General features: G+C 36.6%; 1 protein-coding gene across 1 annotated transcript in view; it reads right to left on the reverse strand.

The window, feature by feature from the left end:
* Il1rapl2 (interleukin 1 receptor accessory protein like 2) overlaps nt 1-17,870 on the reverse strand; it is a 1,262,572-nt gene that overhangs the window by 12,950 nt on the left and 1,231,752 nt on the right. Inside the window, exons 9-10 of the mRNA XM_005367372.3 lie at nt 9,722-9,865; nt 1,739-1,909 (exon numbers count right to left, since the gene is read on the reverse strand). Of these exons, the coding sequence (XP_005367429.1) occupies nt 1,739-1,909; nt 9,722-9,865 (315 nt within the window). The remainder of the gene's footprint in view (nt 1-1,738; nt 1,910-9,721; nt 9,866-17,870) is intronic.

Below are 17,870 nucleotides of genomic sequence, written 5' to 3' on the forward strand. Positions count from 1 at the left end.
GGCAGCAAAAAGAATGGGTGAGAGGAGAAGAATCTGGGCAAGCAGCCAATTAAAAAAGTGTTTAAGGAGGGTTTACAGATTTTATCCTGGAGGAAAGAGTGCAAACAGTCGAAGTTTGGGGAACAGTGTTGGGGGGTTGTACACATGCTAATGGATTACACGGAGGAGTGACAGTGTAAGGAAGGGAGAGATATAATCAATATTGCTGGAAATAATACAATTGGTGTCTAAGCTAGGATAATAGAAGTGAGAATGGAAAGACACAAGGGGCATGGTTTGGGAGAAAGACACCGAGGCATGAAAATGACTCAGACATTGGAATAATCCTTGGGCAATCTCTTGCCATGGCATTATATTTCAAGTTATGAGAGCAGGTAAAATTACGAAAAGAAAAGCGTAGAGAGACCATGGGAAGAAGTTTAGAGACATTTTAATTGAGGAAAAGGAATGAACTTGTAAATATTGTTGTCTTTGGACCTTTCAGTGCACATTAAAGGCATGCAATAGTAAATACACTCATACATACATACGCATGGTCCTCAAGAAGAAAGAGAAATGATAAAAACACAGTTGGTTCCCATTTGCTTCCCATTAGTTTAATGACCATCTTATTGAAGAATAGCATGATCTAGCAGGTTGATATCTATGTTCTATGTCCAGTTCTATTTTTGACAGCCCTGTGATCTTGGGCTTCTCTGAGCCTTTGTTTCCTCATCTGGAAGACAAATACTTAATTCTTTTCTCTCTCTCCTCTCTCTCTCTCTCTCTCTCTCTCTCTCTCTCTCTCTCTCTCGCTCACTCACTTGCTCTCTCAAGCAGGCACGCACACACACACAGAATTGTAAGTCTGAAATGTGATAAAGCATAATGAATGTCAAATTACCTTAAATGCCATCAAGTTTGACAATAAAGATTTTTTGTAATTGTCTCATTGTAAACATTAGCATATTTAAGACTTAAAACACAATATGCAAATGTATTGTAGTCCCTTGTTTTTTTCTCAGTATTTTCAAAAACCATTTGAGGGCAGGGACAGTCTCTTAGGCCTATGCTCTCCTTATATTTTACCACGTACAAGTTCTGAACAAAGCACATATTTTTTAGCAAGAACAAAGCATGCATTTTGAGTTGCAACTGGATTTACTGTGAAAGCTCAAATGCAGCTTTCACTAGGTAGCATTACTGAAAAGTAGCATTGAAACCTACAGTGTCTGGCACATCTTAAACTTTATTTAAGTACTAAATACATACAGAAAATACTGCTCCCAATGGCGTCATACACCTTTTACAGTGGATTTTTCCATAAATCTGTGAATGAGTGACAAGGCATAGTGAATAACAAGGATGAAAGGAAAATATTCGAAGTTATTAGTGACATTTATTGTATTTATAAGTCGAGGCAAAGACAGGAGTCCAGCTTGGGACCTGCAGTCCACCGAAGTAGCTTGTACTGAATTTTATGGCTTGTTTTTAAATGAAGTGTCATTATTACCCCTGAAACTTAAACGTTGTAATCAAAACCACACTTACAGTATAAGTTTTAAAAACATACTTAAATTATAAACGAGAATACCTTCCAAAAACCTCAGATGCTCTAAAGTCACAAGGAGAAATCTGAATTTGAAAAACCATCTAGTGAGAGAAACGGTTTTCTAAAAAGTTGGCTCTGAGGCCTGCCGCTTCCATATCATCCGCTGAAAGAGAAGGGATGTTTTAAAGAGCAAATGCAGTTACTTACTTCCACTGGGAATCAGATCCCTTTCTGGGATAAAGAGTTTGTATCCGTAATGCTTTTCTAGGACATCTGGCAGTATTTCCAGAGCAAACTGCTCTTCCTCCGTATTGTCACAGTCCAGAGCATCTTGATCCACTTTTGTGTATGAAAGATAAGCATCATATTCCTTATTGTCTTAAAGAATAACAGTAACAACAACAGAAGTAAATATTAGAAGGTTCCCTTTGAACATTAGACGTCTTTAACAGCTAACAAGCCAGAATAAGCATTGTAATCAGTGACAATCTTTAACAACTGGAAAATAATTCTCATGTTATAGGTAATATAGTCTATTTTCACATGAATATTTCGTATGAAATGACCTAAAACTGTCATGAAGTGGGCACCTTACAGTCATGACAGAATAGAGCAATGATTTCTTATTCCCGCCTTTTGGTGAGACTCCACATTTGTGCTACTCCACATTTGTACATCCTGTAAATGGTGATCTCGGTGTGTTTGAATGTAGGACGAATAAGCTGAAGTCATGGATTTGAACCCTCCATGTGCCAGTTGGTTTGGCTCTGCCACTTAGTCACAGACTATACCTTGTTTGCACAAATATGTGTACGCGATCCAAAAGGGGCTGGGCCCTAAACTGTGAAAGATTGAAGTAATCCCACTTCACTCCTGGAGACTGTACTCAGCATATGCCATACTTCCAGTTGGTTAGTGTCATCAGCATCATATACAAAAAGCAGTTCATTACCAAATAGCAGAAACAGCAGCTGGGTTTTATACAAATACATTGCCTGTTATTCTTGTTCAGCCAAGTAATTTGACACAACTTCCAAAAGAGGCCTTTGTTTCAAAATATACCTCCTTCCAATATTGCCAAATTAGGTTTTCTCTTCACACGTTTAGGCATGGAGTTAACTGTACTTTGCAAGCATATTTTTACCCTTCTTTGCTGTATTGGCTCAGAGCCAATCTGTCTAAAGTACAAATGTTTATGGATGCATGCGTTTTTTTTTGCACAAAATGTTAATGAACACAGCTATCTATTGTGTTAGTCCTCCGTATGTTTAGTTGCAACACATCAGAAAACCTGTTGTATGCTCAAATTCCCTTATTTAAAGAAAATTATTTTTTAAGTTAATTTAGTGAACGTAAGTCCATGAGTAACTAACAATGCCTATTAATACCAGTTTCCTGAAGACATTGATTTTGAAAGACTGGTAAGCATTTATTTCTAAACAAATCTGATTAGAATATAGATTAAAATTTTGTCATATGGAATTTTATAAAATAAATGAGGTATTTACTTACCTACTCTATTAATATTTTAGTCCTAGTGACAGGATGGGGTGGAAACTACAGGTATAAAGCAAGAAACATATGTCCTAATTGTTGGACTAGGTGAGACTCCCTGAGACTTCCAATAGGGAATTTATGTTCAAATTCTTGTACGATTCTACCCCTTACTACCTATTCAAGAAAAGAACTCTGGTATTGATGTTAAGCTGGTACCTGAGTTCCAGAGAAAAGCTTAAGATATGTTAGCATGCCCAATAACTATAGAAGGCTTCTAAACCTTGCTTAGGTTTCTTGATTGCCTAGGAGCAGATGAACACAAAATAATGTCCTGGATAGTTGAGAAGATCTTTTGGCTTACAAATTGGACACATTCCACTGTTATACATAAAACTCTACTTGGAATTGGAAATGTTCTTCAGCAATGCTAATGTAAGAACCTCCTGGAAATACTAGCACCTCTGCCCTTGATCCAATCAAGCACAGGATGCACCTGCAGGCCCCTGACTTTCTCCAGCTATAATTACTCACCTGGGACTCAAAGCTGCCGATGATGCACAGCTGGAAGAATATAACAGTCCAAAGGACAAAAAGCTCTATTCCTATGAGCAGAATCTATTTTATTGTTCTTGGTAGATAGTATTGCTGCTTCAAACTCCATGTCAGGCTGGACTTTTGTTTCCCATCTCACAATCCTAACTAAATTGAACCACGATTTGTTGAGCATCTACTGTGTACTTAACAATGTTCAGTTACTAGGTGACTCTACTGTCTAGCATATGAGAAGTTCAAGAATCTTAGCCTATTGCTTATTTAGACTTTGGTGATTTACTCTTTGACTATGCTAAAACTCACTTGTACCTGGTACTTTCTTAACTTCCTTTACTATGTCCTAACGTTATAGCTCAATATATACACATTCTTCTAGTAAACCATTTCTGTATTGTTATATCCTAGTTCAGTTGTGAAATAGAATAGCTATGTCTTTGCCATGTTAACATTTGAATATGTACCTGTATAATCAGTTTTACCTAGCATTCTGGAAGCATAATTCTTTCTCGAAAAAAAAAAGGTGCTTTGGTTTCAGTTATATCCCTATAAGGTGACTAAAAGGTGAAGGACTTATTGTAACTGGCTGGAGCAGGAAAGAGCTCTTAAAGACACCATGTCAGATGTCTCAGAGACTTCAGGATACCAGCTAGTGAGCCAGCAATGACTCAGATGCCACAGCTTTAAAAGGCAATTCAGTCTTATGTAGAGAGCCAAGAAATTTTCATGAATAGCACAGCTGTTGCTCACATAGAGGGACAAGATGAATAGAGTAAAGGCATCAACAAGATGCAAATAAAGTTAACAGCCAGGCTGGACAATTGTTTGAAAACCAAGAGGCAGTTCAGTGACACCGCTTTTCTAGACAACACTAATGAGTGCTCTGTACTAAATTACACAGACTAAACTTATTTGAGGAACCAGAAACTAGGGAACAATGCAGACAAGGCGGCTGGCACAGCGGCCACCAGAACTATGCTGCTCCTAATGAAGAGAGAAGTTACAAAGACAACCGAACTATTTGTGGAAGAATTTTCTTGTTGTCACACCTGTCCTTCCATGTTTTAAAATCTAATTTTAATTTTGTTCATCATCGGGGAGTCATTCCCATTTCTGCAGCCCAGTTCTCCTGCAGCTATACTGAACACAGTCCTAAGCCCTTAAATTCTAAAGGGAACAGAACTCTATAAACGTTTTGACTACTGTATACCCAGTAACTAATTTAGGACTTATTTGTATGTATGTGTATAGTGTTGATCTGAAAGGAAACTCTTAAATATTTATTGAAAAACTGGTAGTTCAAATAAATAAAGCAATCTGTGGAAATGAGGTGAATTAAAAATGAATAGAACATCAAAGCTTGTTGGATGAATTCTATTTTATTAAACAAAATATTTCCATAAAAACTTTCACGAAATCCATACGTCTATGTACATATGTGTATGTACTTGTGTATACGATGGTCACATGGGAGAGGAGGCATCGCTGAGAATCTAGACTGAAGCTTCAGGCCAGTGAGAGACCATGTCTCCCAGAAAAGGTAGAAGGGACCTGAGGATCAACAGAAGACAGTATTCTATGATCTTCGCATGTGGTCTATCATGCACTCACACAAACACATGTTCTCCCCTACATACATATATACAAATGCATATACAAAATTAAAAAATCAACGTATGTATAATGTCACTGTCCTGGTTAGGCATTTCTCAGCTTACAAAATCTAGAGTCATTTGAGAAGTGAGAACTTCAAATGCAACTATATCTCCACTAGATTGGCCTGTGGGTATTCTTTTGATTAATGGCTGATGTGGGAGGGCCTGGCCCACTATGTTCAGTACCATTACTGGGAACTGGCCATATAAAAAACAGGCTAAGCAAGCCATGAAGAACAAGCGAGTAAGCAGCATTCCTCCATGGTCTTTGCTTCAGTTCCTGTCTCCAGGCTCCTGTCTTGAGTTCCTGTCCTGACTTCCCTCTGTGAGAGAAATCTGATACTTAAGAGATAAAACAAACTCTTTGTTCCTCAAGTTGCTTTCTGTCATGGTGCTTTATCATAGCAATAGAAAGCCTAACTAAAATAGCCACTATATATGTATAAGTAGAGTGTGTGCATATGTAGACATAGCCAATGAGAAAATACAAAGAAAAATTATACCAAAAAACTAAGGTGTATTGATGAGCTGTTAGAGTAAGTAAAATGATAAAGAATTTGGTAGCATATTTAGCTGGCATTGGAATCATATAATGTGTGTTTGTAAAAGGATGTTAAAATTCATTTACTCAGCACTTAGATTCAGCGGTTGAGAATACTAGATTTACAAGCATGAGAACATGAATTGGAATCTGTAACACCCATGTAAAAAAATCAAGCATGTCTTGGAACATATGTATTTAGTGTTGGTTGGGGTGGCAAAGACAGAAGGACACCAGGAACTCAGAGGGTAGCCAAGCTAGCTGAAATCGGGAGCTTCTAATTCAGTGAGAGACAGCATCTTAAAGAAGCCAGAGAGAGACCGAAGATGTACTCTTGGACCTCTGATTGTGCACACCTGAAGTCACACACATTCATATGCATGCACTGTATAAACAACAGCAAATACTCAAAATAAAATAAATAAAATTAAACAAATAGAATTTATTTATTCATCTTCAGCACACACTCATTAAATTTTTAGGATTTATTTAGGCTAGTACAGAGATTATGTCCTCAATCACCAAATTTCCATGCAGAATATAAAATATTTACATTTTTCTTTGAAATGGAGACCTTTGAAGTGACCTTCACCCATTCCCCATCCAATAGATTTTCTACTAGAGCATACAATTGTCTAATAATATTCTGATTATTACTAGACACTTTTGATCAAATGGAGCATCTGAAAACTAAAGATGCAATTAGATCCTTGATGGAGGAAGGTTACTGGTTAAGTAATAAAGAAACTGCTTGGCCTCATAGCAGTGTTTAAAAGAATACAGCGTAAATGTAATTATTTTGGGGTATAAGTTAGCCAGGCAGCCGGGGTGCTGGAGACGCAACCCCACCGCTCCTAATACTACAGATCCTTGTCAATGCAATGATATTGCTATAAACTTAGTCTCATGTGTATATACAGCAACCAGTCAGTTACTACTGGTTATTGAGTACAGATAATAACAGAAAATAATTAGTATAGCAAAACCTAATAAATTGTATTGCCTTTTACTGAAATTAGTTAATTGCTCATAATTGTTATTTAAAGCACATTAACCACAAGAGCCTCTTTTTATGTTCTTTCATATAAAACACACAAACCCTCCCTCTATATACTTCAGTTACTTCGTATGTATAAATTAGAAGTCTAATTTCCAATATTAGCTCTTGTACACAGGAACAGAACATAATTAATTATATTTTCGTGTATATAACCATGATCAGAACCAGTCCTTATTTCTCCATGTGAAGATATTCCTTAATATCAGCGAGTACTACTTTAAATACTTAGATATAATTTCTAAGTCAGTGCACAACGTGAAAAAATGAATTTATAAAGAAGTATTGGCCTAACTTGCTGTGAAAACAGTAGTCAACTAAGATATATTTATATCAGTATTTGTGTAATAGCAACAATAATGTCAAAATCAGATTTCTCAAAAGTTTTGACATCACATCTATCATTATAAAAATAAAGAAAATTAATTAAATTTTCAAGGTAAATACTTTCTTAGAAATGTAAATAAAAGTTTACTCTTAACTATTTCAGTAAACTAAATACCTTTAAAAGTGACTTTATATTTTTTTATTTTTTTTAATTTATTTATTTATTGAGGATTTCCGCCTCCTCCCCGCCACAGCCTCCCATTTCCCTCCCCCTCCCCCGATTAAGTCCCTCTCCCTCATCAGCTTGAAGAGCCATCAGGGTTCCCTGACCTGTGGGAAGTCCAAGGACCGCCCACCTCCATCCAGGTTTAGTAAGTTGAGCATCCAAACCGCCCAGGCCCCCCCAAAGCCAGCACGTGCAGTAGGATCAAAATCCCCTTGCCCTTGTTCTTGAGTTCTCTGTAGTCCTCATTGTCCGCTATGTTCAGCAAGTCCGGTTTTATCCCATGCTTTTTCAGACTCAGGCCAGCTGGCCTTGGTAAATTCCCGAAAGAACATCCCCATTGTCTCAGAGTGTGGGTGTACACCTCGCGGTCCTGAGTTCCTTGCTCGTGCTCCCCCTCCTTCTGCTCCTGATTTGGACCTTGAGATTTCTGTCCGGTGCTCCAATTTGGGTCTCTGTCTCTGTCTCTTTTCATCGCCTGATGAAGGTTAATATTCAGGGGGATGCCTATATGTTTGTCTTTGGATTCACCTTCTTATTTAGCTTCTCTAGGATTGCAAATTATAAGCTCACTGTCCTTTAATTATGGCTAGAAACCAAATATGAGTGAGTACATAAAAAAAAAATAATCTGTATTGCTGGGCATGGAAGCTCATGACTGTAATACTAGTCTTTTGGAGGCTGATGCAAGATCCGAAATTCAAGGCCAGTCAATTCTGCATAAGGAATTCCAGGATAAGTAGCGTAACATAGCAACATAGCATCGGTTTAAAAACATAGCCATTATACATAGTCATGGGCCACACAAAGTCAACTTCACACAAGTATATCAGGTACTTTGACTGTGTTTACCGTCCACTTCCTTCTACCACCTTCCCTTCCCATGATAGCCGTTCATTCTCCCAGACAGTTTTGCTTCTACTCTTCATGTCCTTAGATAGATAAGATTTTATGAACCTGGATAAAATCTAATATCCAAAAATGACTGAAAATATATGATATTTACTTTTCAAAAAAAAACTGACTTTAAAGGTAACTGTTTGAAATTGATGAATATTTCCAAGGTTTATAGTAGTTGGGGAGTGAGTGTATTATATTTAGTAATACGATATGACTTCTTATTGATGCTGATAGAAAAAATAACAGTTTGACTTGGGGGAGGGATAGAATATAATCAAAACATATTTAAATTTAAAAATTGTTTTAAATAATAAAAAAGTAAAATGTGAAATCAGAAAAATACCAATTTGTTCTCTTGAAAAATAACTAAAACATTTCTGAATGTTCAAAGTGTAAAACAGCAAAGACACACTTATTTTTTGATACTTAAACTTATGATTTCTAAAAGTTATATAAAGCAAACACAGTAAAATTTTATGGTACTGCATTTGATACTTTTTCCATTGCTGTGACATACTACCCAATAAAAGTAGCATAAGGAGATTTATTTTGCCTTAGTTTCATGATGATGAAGATGTGGTGCCATTCATGGCAGTGGAGCAGGCACACTTCCTGCGGTATCAGGAAGCAAAGATCCCAGATAGAAATTGATGCCTAGTTAAGTTCTACTAGCAATGGGATTCCTCCAGTTAGACCGCACCTCCTTTGCTCTTACAACCTTCTAAAACATTGCTACAAGCTGAGTACTAAGTATTCACACATATGAGACTATGGGGTTGCCACGTATTCAAACCGTAACAGACACATTCTAAATTTGTATCTTTGGAATCGTTTTTGAGAATGGTACTAAAAGTATTCAAAATATGTAGGCTCATGCATTTTGTTGGTAAAAATGACCTGTATCTAAGTTTCAATTTTCTAGACAAAAATAGCACATAATTTTTTTTCTTGTGTTTTACTAAGGGAAAGGGCTTTCAATAGCAGTTGTTTGTCTTTAGGTCAAGAAATATCTTGCTCAGTTTTTTTTTTTGGGGGGGGTTTTCGAGACAGGGTTTCTCTGTGGCTTTGGAGCCTGTCCTGGAACTAGCTCTGTAGACCAGGCTGATCTTGAACTCACAGAGATCCGCCGCCTCCCGAGTGCTGGGATTAAAGGCGTGCGCCACCAACGCCCGGCTCTTGCTCAGTTTTTTATTGAGAAGTGATGTCAAACACAGGAAGATTACATGAATAAGATTATATTAAAATAATGCATCACATTTTTATCTAGTTTTTTTTTTTCATAAAACTTTTTTCCTTAACTTTGTGAGAGCAAGATGCACATGTCATAATCCTTTGTCCCTAAATATTCTAATTTCTGTTTCCAAGAATAGAAATAGTCTCTTACAGGATCATCCATAAATTATGCCTATTAATTGAGGTTAGGAAACAGGAGATGCCTTACCATCAGTAGTTTCATCACCTCCAAAACGCTGTCGGTAGAAAAGCATCAATTCTATGTTGTAGCATTTGTAGATCATCACCAGCAGTATAAGTAGGAGGAAGATTGCTCCCAGCCCCCCTGCAAGCTCAATTTTGTATATTAAATCTGAAGTAAACAGAAACAACAGAAAAAGGCAATTAAATCAGCAACACTTGAAATTTCACCAAATATCTGTGTGAGCGATATACTAATCATTCTGGTTTTCTTTTCAGAATATATCGTTCATAATAAATTTCTCTTGATATATTAGTTAATAAAATTAACTATATTCTGAAGCTTTTAGCAATTTACTCTTACAGGTAGTAACTGTATAAGAAAAGAAATACTTAAATCCCAATAAAATTTGAAGACAGCATTTTCACACATATTTCATTAATTGTATATCAGGGAACTATTAAAGCTCCTTTATTTAGGATTCATGGATAATGTTCTATTATGTCTGTTAAAATATCTTGTTGGTTTAGCAAAACTTTCTCCTGTACTTCTTAGGCCACCAGCTCTGTTCTTCTACAGTAGAATAATATCATAAAATTACTTTCAGAATCAAATAAAATCTAATGAGCTTGCAAGATTTAACTGTTCCACTTAACCTCAATAGAAAATAATCTAATACATGTTAAGCAGGGGGAATTAACTTACCCATTCCCCATACTTATTTGAATAAATTACTATAATATATTTGTGATATAATATACCCAGAGGAACAAAATGTGAATGAGAAATCTAGGTTAATCAGTTAGTCTCTTTGGCCAACACCAATATATGTTATATTTAAACTTTTCCATTGAGGCATTCCTGGTCCCTGAGAGTTGGGATAATTAAATCAGCACATAATGGAATGAGACAATAATGTCTCCCAGGCTCAGAGAACAGTGGATTATCTGTAGCTTAATTAATGATATTAACAGCTCTAGAATAATCATCAGAAAAAATAGACAGTATTATTGAATTTAGCAAAAGTATGAGTCAAATGATATTTTAGATGTTGAATTCAGCATTTTCCAGAGGAGATATGCTAAATCTGAGATAGACCAGATTAGGTGGTCTCCATTTAATCTAATTCTGTAATCATCAAGCAAATACTCTAATACTAATTTAGGTTACCATGTAACTAGAACCTGGCAAGGGAAATGATATTTTATATTGCACATTAGTTGATTCTGACTGTAGTTGGCATCAGTCAGTTTCCCTGGGTAGGTTGATTCAAATTTCTGATATGACTGTGACTCTTGAGAAACACAGACAACTTTTCTTTGGTAATGTTCTTTTTCTTTACATAAGATCATAGATTAAGAAAAATAAGTCATGGTCAATGTAACAAAATTGATTTAGCATATTATAATTTATAAAATGGATGATTATATTCTGGATTATATACTTTACACAGGCTATCATTTGCTTTGTAAATAATCTTGTGGCACAAGAACTTTAATCAACTCTACAGATACAGAATTTGAGACTGTAATTTAAGTCACTCAAGTAGGATAAGAACCCTGGTCTCCTAAATTCAAATTCAAGGCTTATTTTTTTCCAGCATAGCATTATCTACTCTACCGATGAAATGAGAATAGGAGATAATGGGCAGGCATCTCCATATTCTTCCATGGAAATTTTGGTGATATTTCCTCATACCATGTGACTTGTGGAGCACTTGGTTTCCATTATTTCAAGTCCAAAGAAAGAGAAGATCTATTGTGATTACCAATGAGAACGAAATCACCTGAAAAGAGTTCACACACTTCTTTGAAGAAGACGCTACAAAACGCTACGGTGATGGAAGGAGGGAGCCCCTAGGGGTTCCACGTGTGAAGGAAAGGATTAAGTTTTGTGGTGAATGAAGAAATTAAATTTTACCAAGGAAGTAGACCGAGAGCTGGACACAATATAGCTGATTAGGAAAATCACAGAGAGGAAAAAGGAAATAAATGAGATTTTTTTTTTTTTTACTAAAGCAGAAGGAGAAATGAGTGAAAGGGAAAGAGAATGGAGCTGTTGTGAAGGACAAACTATTCATAATGGACATTACGAAGGGACTTAGTGAATAGGCGTGGTGAGTATCTTTGCCCTACCTCCTCAAAGAGGAATTCAATTTGGAATCAAGCTCCCTCATTTTAGGCAAAAAGAAAAATCCTTTTACACATTAAGCATGCCTCTTGTCTTAGAACCTGGTGTCTTAGGACCACTGACTACCTCTATCTGGGGCATAAAGCCAGCTTGCAGACTTATATTGGGAAGCAAATCACAAGCTTCACTTGCTTCCCCACCACTTTTTGTCCACAATACATTGCAAATGACCAGTGCTATGATGGAAACAATAAACGCTCTTTTGTGTTACTCTAAAAATCAACTTCTCTTTCAACTTATGGCCTTAATTGACATAATTCAAATGCTTTGTTCCTGTTTTCACCACAACAAATGTTCAATTTATTCTGTAAATGTCTTCATGTTTGGCTCTTCTTTTTGTTCATTATCTTCTTCCCTCTTGCCCACCCCCATCCCCTCTGACATCTCTCTCGCTCTTGTCCACTTCCTCTCTGACCAGAACAGCTCTCAACTGTTTTCAAAGTCACTGAATGGAAATTTTCCCCACAACTTCTATGTTATTTACAGAGTACAGTTGCTGTTAGGTAGATGGAAACCTCAGCAGCTGGACCAATTTGTGCCCCCAAGTAGCAGGCACCCATGTCAGCAGTAAATGTATGGAAGAGAATCCTGGTGGGAAAAGTATCTGTGGTTTGGGGGTACATTTCATAAAAATGCCTTTGAAACATATTACATAATGGTGGCTGTTTAAGTTGAAAACTGGGGACCTTGACTCTGAGACCCAACAAGTATTCTTGGATTCCGTCAAGGCAGTCTTATCAAAAGAGAAACATCCATCCTATAATCAGAGGGTAAAACTGCCATCAGCCAAATGACATCTGGCTTTTCTTTTGTCTTCTGTTTACATTTGCCATTTTCTATCCCAGCAGGATCTATACTTCAAGACATTTCCTGACTGAGAAGCTGAAAGTCATTTATTTTGGTCTGTGTCTTGTAAATACTTCCTAAGGGTAACTGGAGCCAAGGAGGAATCTATTGAGTGGTTATAACTTCTTGAAGGCACTCAAAGTACACACACAGTTCTTTTGTATCTTCTTCCTTTTGAGCTCATCTGTTTCTTCAATGTGAACACAAAGGTCAAATATTACTCTATGGGAAAAAATAGCAAGTGAAGCCAAGAGACAAAAGATGGTGTGTGTGTGTGTGTGTGTGTGTGTGTGTGTGTTTATGGATGTTTGAGCTTGTTTTTCTAACTTACAAAGTAGTAAATGAGTTTGGAGGTTTGAGCTGAGGACTTCTGCTGTGACCTGAATGCTGGTATCCTCTCAAAATTCATGTTTGTTGATATCAGGATGTTGCTTAGAGGCTGTGCATTTTTTAGAGTCCAGAGTTTGATGCCCAGCATTAAAGAAAATGTGTTTTGACCTGGATCCAATGTAATGGCACTAGGATTTGGGGCCTTCGGGAAGTAAGTAGCTCAAGAACTCTCCATTCCGATGGATGAAAACAGTACCCCTTTAGAGGCCTAAGAGAATCTTCCTACTTCTTTACTCCGTGAGACCACATAGAACTCACCAACTATGAGGAATCTGTCCTTACTAAGTAGGCAATATGCTAGCACATAGATCTTTAGAACTATACATGTCAATTCTGTGGAGAGTTTTATCAACTGTTCAGTAAAAGCTATTTTTGTTATAGCAGCCAAATTGCAAATTGATGCATAAATTACTGCTGACAAGTAGGGTTCTGCTATAACAAATACTTATAAATGTAGAAGTAGTTTCTAAAATGGATAATGAATAGGTAGAGGTTCAAGGAGATTTGATGTACATTGTGAATGCACAGAGACTTATGGGAGAGTCTGGGGGAAGGTTCAGAAAAAAAAGATGAGCACACCAGGGAAAGGCTCAATTGAAATAGTGAATAATCCCGGTTCTGAGCAGGACATTGGTAGAGATATGACTGGTAAAGGCCACTTGATTGAAATGGGGACGAGGTCCTTATTAGGTAAAAATCCATGAAGACCTACATCTTGGATTTTCTAGCCTCCAGAAGGAAGTGCAAAGGAGAGGGTGAAGGGAAGGATGAAGAAGGGGAAGGCAGGGGTAGAGAGGGAGAGGGGGACGAAGAGGGAAAGTGACACTGAGATTTGGTGTCATGCCTGTATTTTGTGGGTAAAGAAGCATGTGTAGAGAGGTAGAACTAATTACCAGAATGTTTTTTAGATTAAGTTCATAATCTTGGTTCACCAAAAGGGAAAAATCATATGGATCTCTTACCACCCTATGGTCAGTTACACTTTCCAGCTAATAGCTCTTCAGAGAAAACAAAAGGATAGGTGAATGTAGGAGCTTACTGTGAAAGGGGATATATAATATTTTGTAATCCTTGTCTATGATTATTGGTTATGACAGAAGTGAATTTTCACTTTATAAAAGCCATTTTGAGTTCAAGAAATAATTTGTCACAAGTTTTTTCTTCATGATGATCACTTAAGAGATTTGAAAAGAGCCGGGCGGTGGTGGCACACGCCTGTAATCCCAGCACTCGGGAGGCAGAGGCAGGCGGATCTCTGTGAGTTCGAGGCCAGCCTGGTCTACCAAGGGAGTTCCAGGACAGGCTCCAAAGCTACAGAGAAACCCTGTCTCGAAAAACCAAAAAAAAAACCAAAAAACAAAAAAAAAAAAAACAAAAGAGAGATTTGTAAAGGACTTGCAGCTCATTAAGAAGTCACTGTTCCATAAAACAAGCTCTGCCTGGATTCTAGGTAGAATCACCATAGCCTATGAGATCAGGCTCCATTGTGAGAAAGGATAATATGTCTAAATATCACTTTCTAATGTTTCTTAACACAAGGTAAGCTTGGGATGGTTTTTAAAAATTACAACAGGTTCCCAAGGACTTGTGACTTTTTTTATTTTTAAGAGTCTAAAGACAAAATGAAGAAAAATCAACCACGTCCTTTAGCAAAGCACAGTGAAAACTTTAACTTCTACCTAGAAGAGTCATTTTATTGAAATGATATATGCTTTTAGAAAAATGAATACTGTTATTTATTAATTAATTTATTTTTTTAAAAAAAATCTTTATCCTCTCAGCTTCACTTGAAAACCTTGAAGCTTTCATAGCATGGGTCAAAATCTTGTAGAGCAAAATGCTGGGTTGACCTTTAGGGAAAGTGTGTTTGATATAGTTCACATTTTCATTTTTTTTTAAATAGTAAACTTTCTTCAATTTTTCATATATGCCTGGCCTTTAAGACTTTTGACTTTTCACCTCCAAACCTGAGTTAAAACTTTCAAAAAAACAACAACAGCGAAAATAGCCTGAAGTAACTGAAGCCACACAGTCAAGACATGCTCAAAGATAAAATCTTGTTTTTCGACTCTGTTACCTTTCCTCCCTCAGCACTGGGCTAGTCACGTATGAGGAGAGTTTCCTTCCAACAAATACTTTTAAGCATTTATTATGTGTGCTATGTATGCAGTGGTCACTAACACAAAAAAATCTCTACACTTATAAAATGTACATCCTTGGGACAGGGAGAATACAAGGAACAAGTGTGCAATGTGTTATCCAATATTAATTCACACACTAGGAAGGACACAAACTTAGAGGACACAAAAAAGGTAGCGAATTATATTGTCTATGAGGTGGCCATGGAATGCCTACTAAGTAGGTCATAAAAGAAGAGGCAATCATGGGAACAGCTGGGGGAAATGTTCCAGGCAGAAGAAATAAACAAGAGAGAAGAGTCTAAGAAAGGAATATCCTTGATGAGCAGAGGAAAAATAAAAGGAGGCTAGTGAGCATTCCATTTGAGCTAGACTGTGGTAGAACGTGAGATCAGCAATAAGAACAGATTGTGCAATAGTAAAAGTTTGGGGTTTTGTTCAGTTCATGTGAGCTTGGAGCTCCAATTCAGGTGGTGGCAGTGAAGCTGTGGAAGTGGTCAAAGCTATGACAGACTTTGAAAGTTAAACTATGGGGCTTATTGGTGGCCTAGATACAGGGCGTGAGTAGAGAAAACTGAAAGTGAAGGGCAGCTTTAACTATTTTGGCCCAAAAATCTAGTGTGATGATGATAGAGATGAAGAAGAAAAATGGATCATGTGTATAGGTAGAAGAAATTAGGGATCCTGTTTGGGACAAGAGAAACATGCTGTGACTTTGGAATATGTAAGTCCTTATGTATTATGAAAAAGGCAAATGGATATGTAAGGCTGGAATTTGTGTGTAAGGTAAGAATGAGTAAATGGAAATCAATGAGATGGAGATTGAATGAGATCATTCAGAGATCGAATGAGAAGAAGCTGGAAAACCAGGGATTTCAACATTTATTTAAGTATAGGGAAAATGAGAATTTTGTCAGCTATTAATAATTTTCATCAAAGTTCTTTGCAGATGATATCAAGGGGAGTAGAATTTTACAGTGTGTCCTCATGTCCAGTCTCAGATTTCTAGAGTTTTAAGGACTGCCAGTTGTTGCTATAGTTTTAAATAGAATAGATTTATTTTAAAACTTAGATCATATCTGTTCCCACTGGTTTAATTATAAGACCTTCCTTCATGTTTTTTTCCCAAAGAAATTTTCAAATTGGAATATATATTATATATATACATATATATATATGTATATATATCTTTTGTTAAATGTTTATATTTCTTTGCATTATTACTACCTCAGAGGTTTGAGGATGTCTATTTCATTTGTGTCTTTCTCAATACCTAGCATATATTTGCTATATATGAGTTCTCAATATTAAAAGAGACTTTTAATCGTTTATTTAATCAGAATGCAATCCAAGTGTGCCTATTAGTGGCAAAACACTTTCTAAGTTGCTTGGAGATGCAGAGGTATAGCAGCTGACCCTGGTCTGGAGAATCTCTGAAGCAAGAATAAGACCCAAAAGTACAAGAACAATGTGACTTTTGCCACAAGGTACATAGGCTTAGGTAAAACTTATACTCATGTAGAAAGGTATATAGATGAAAACCCACTAAATTTCAGTATAATAAAATATACTTCTTGATGAGATGCATTTTATATCTACTACATGTTTATTTAAACCACTAACTTTACAAGATAGATATCATTGCTCCTATTTTACATATGAAGAGACTAAGGTTTTGAAATTCTAGTCAGGCAAGTCACTTCGATTTCACCAGGTGGCTGAACCAGATCACCTGAACCTGGCTACACTGGCTTCCCTTTCCATATTAGACCCCTTATACATAAATACGCCTTTAGTTTAAGAGAGCATCAAGTCCATTCATGTGAGCCGTGGTACTGCTGAGATAGAAGCACCATTCTCGGAATAAACATGTTTCCCTCCTTCTTCTGGAGAGTCTCGTTGGGCTCAAGCTTTAGGTCTGGCAAGCAAATGGAAATTCCATCTTGGCCAGTAGACGCAACTAGTGATTTTGCTGACTGAATCTCTTCTATTGTTCTATAGCCTAGGCAACAAGTGGCCTGATAAAGAACATGTGTTCAGCTGCATTTATAAAACCTTTCCCAGGTGGACACGCAAACGCTTTAGTAATTTTCTGTAGTAATTGAGACTTCTGGTGAAGCCCTATAAGATGCTTTTTTGGCACTGTCTAGTTTTAGCCCTTTTATGCCTGCATTTAGTTTCTTTTCTTTGCCCATCACAAACCCATTCTACAGCAAGCTATTTTAAAAAGGACTTTTCCAGAGATGCCAAAACACTTGGAAATATATCCATCCACTGAAGGCCTTTTAGTAACATATCATGTCACAAAATAGAATTTGTGGTGTTTATGATAACTTTTCTTATATGATATTATTAATTACTTCTGTTACATTTTATTCTGGAATTTATAAATAATTTTGTTTTTAATCTGGTAATATAATGTCTAATATTTCAACTAAGCACTATGACATAAGAAGGTGAAATACAGAGAAAATATTGAGTGCCAATAAATACTACAATTTTATGTATCACTTAGAATTACAAACATGGCACATTTTATGTCAATTGACTTAATGTTTAACCATATTTTATTTCAATTAGTCATTTCCTCATTCTATTGAATGTCATAGGCT

This window comes from Microtus ochrogaster, unplaced genomic scaffold, assembly GCF_000317375.1.
Source record: "Microtus ochrogaster isolate Prairie Vole_2 unplaced genomic scaffold, MicOch1.0 UNK17, whole genome shotgun sequence".
Lineage (NCBI taxonomy): Eukaryota > Metazoa > Chordata > Mammalia > Rodentia > Cricetidae > Microtus > Microtus ochrogaster.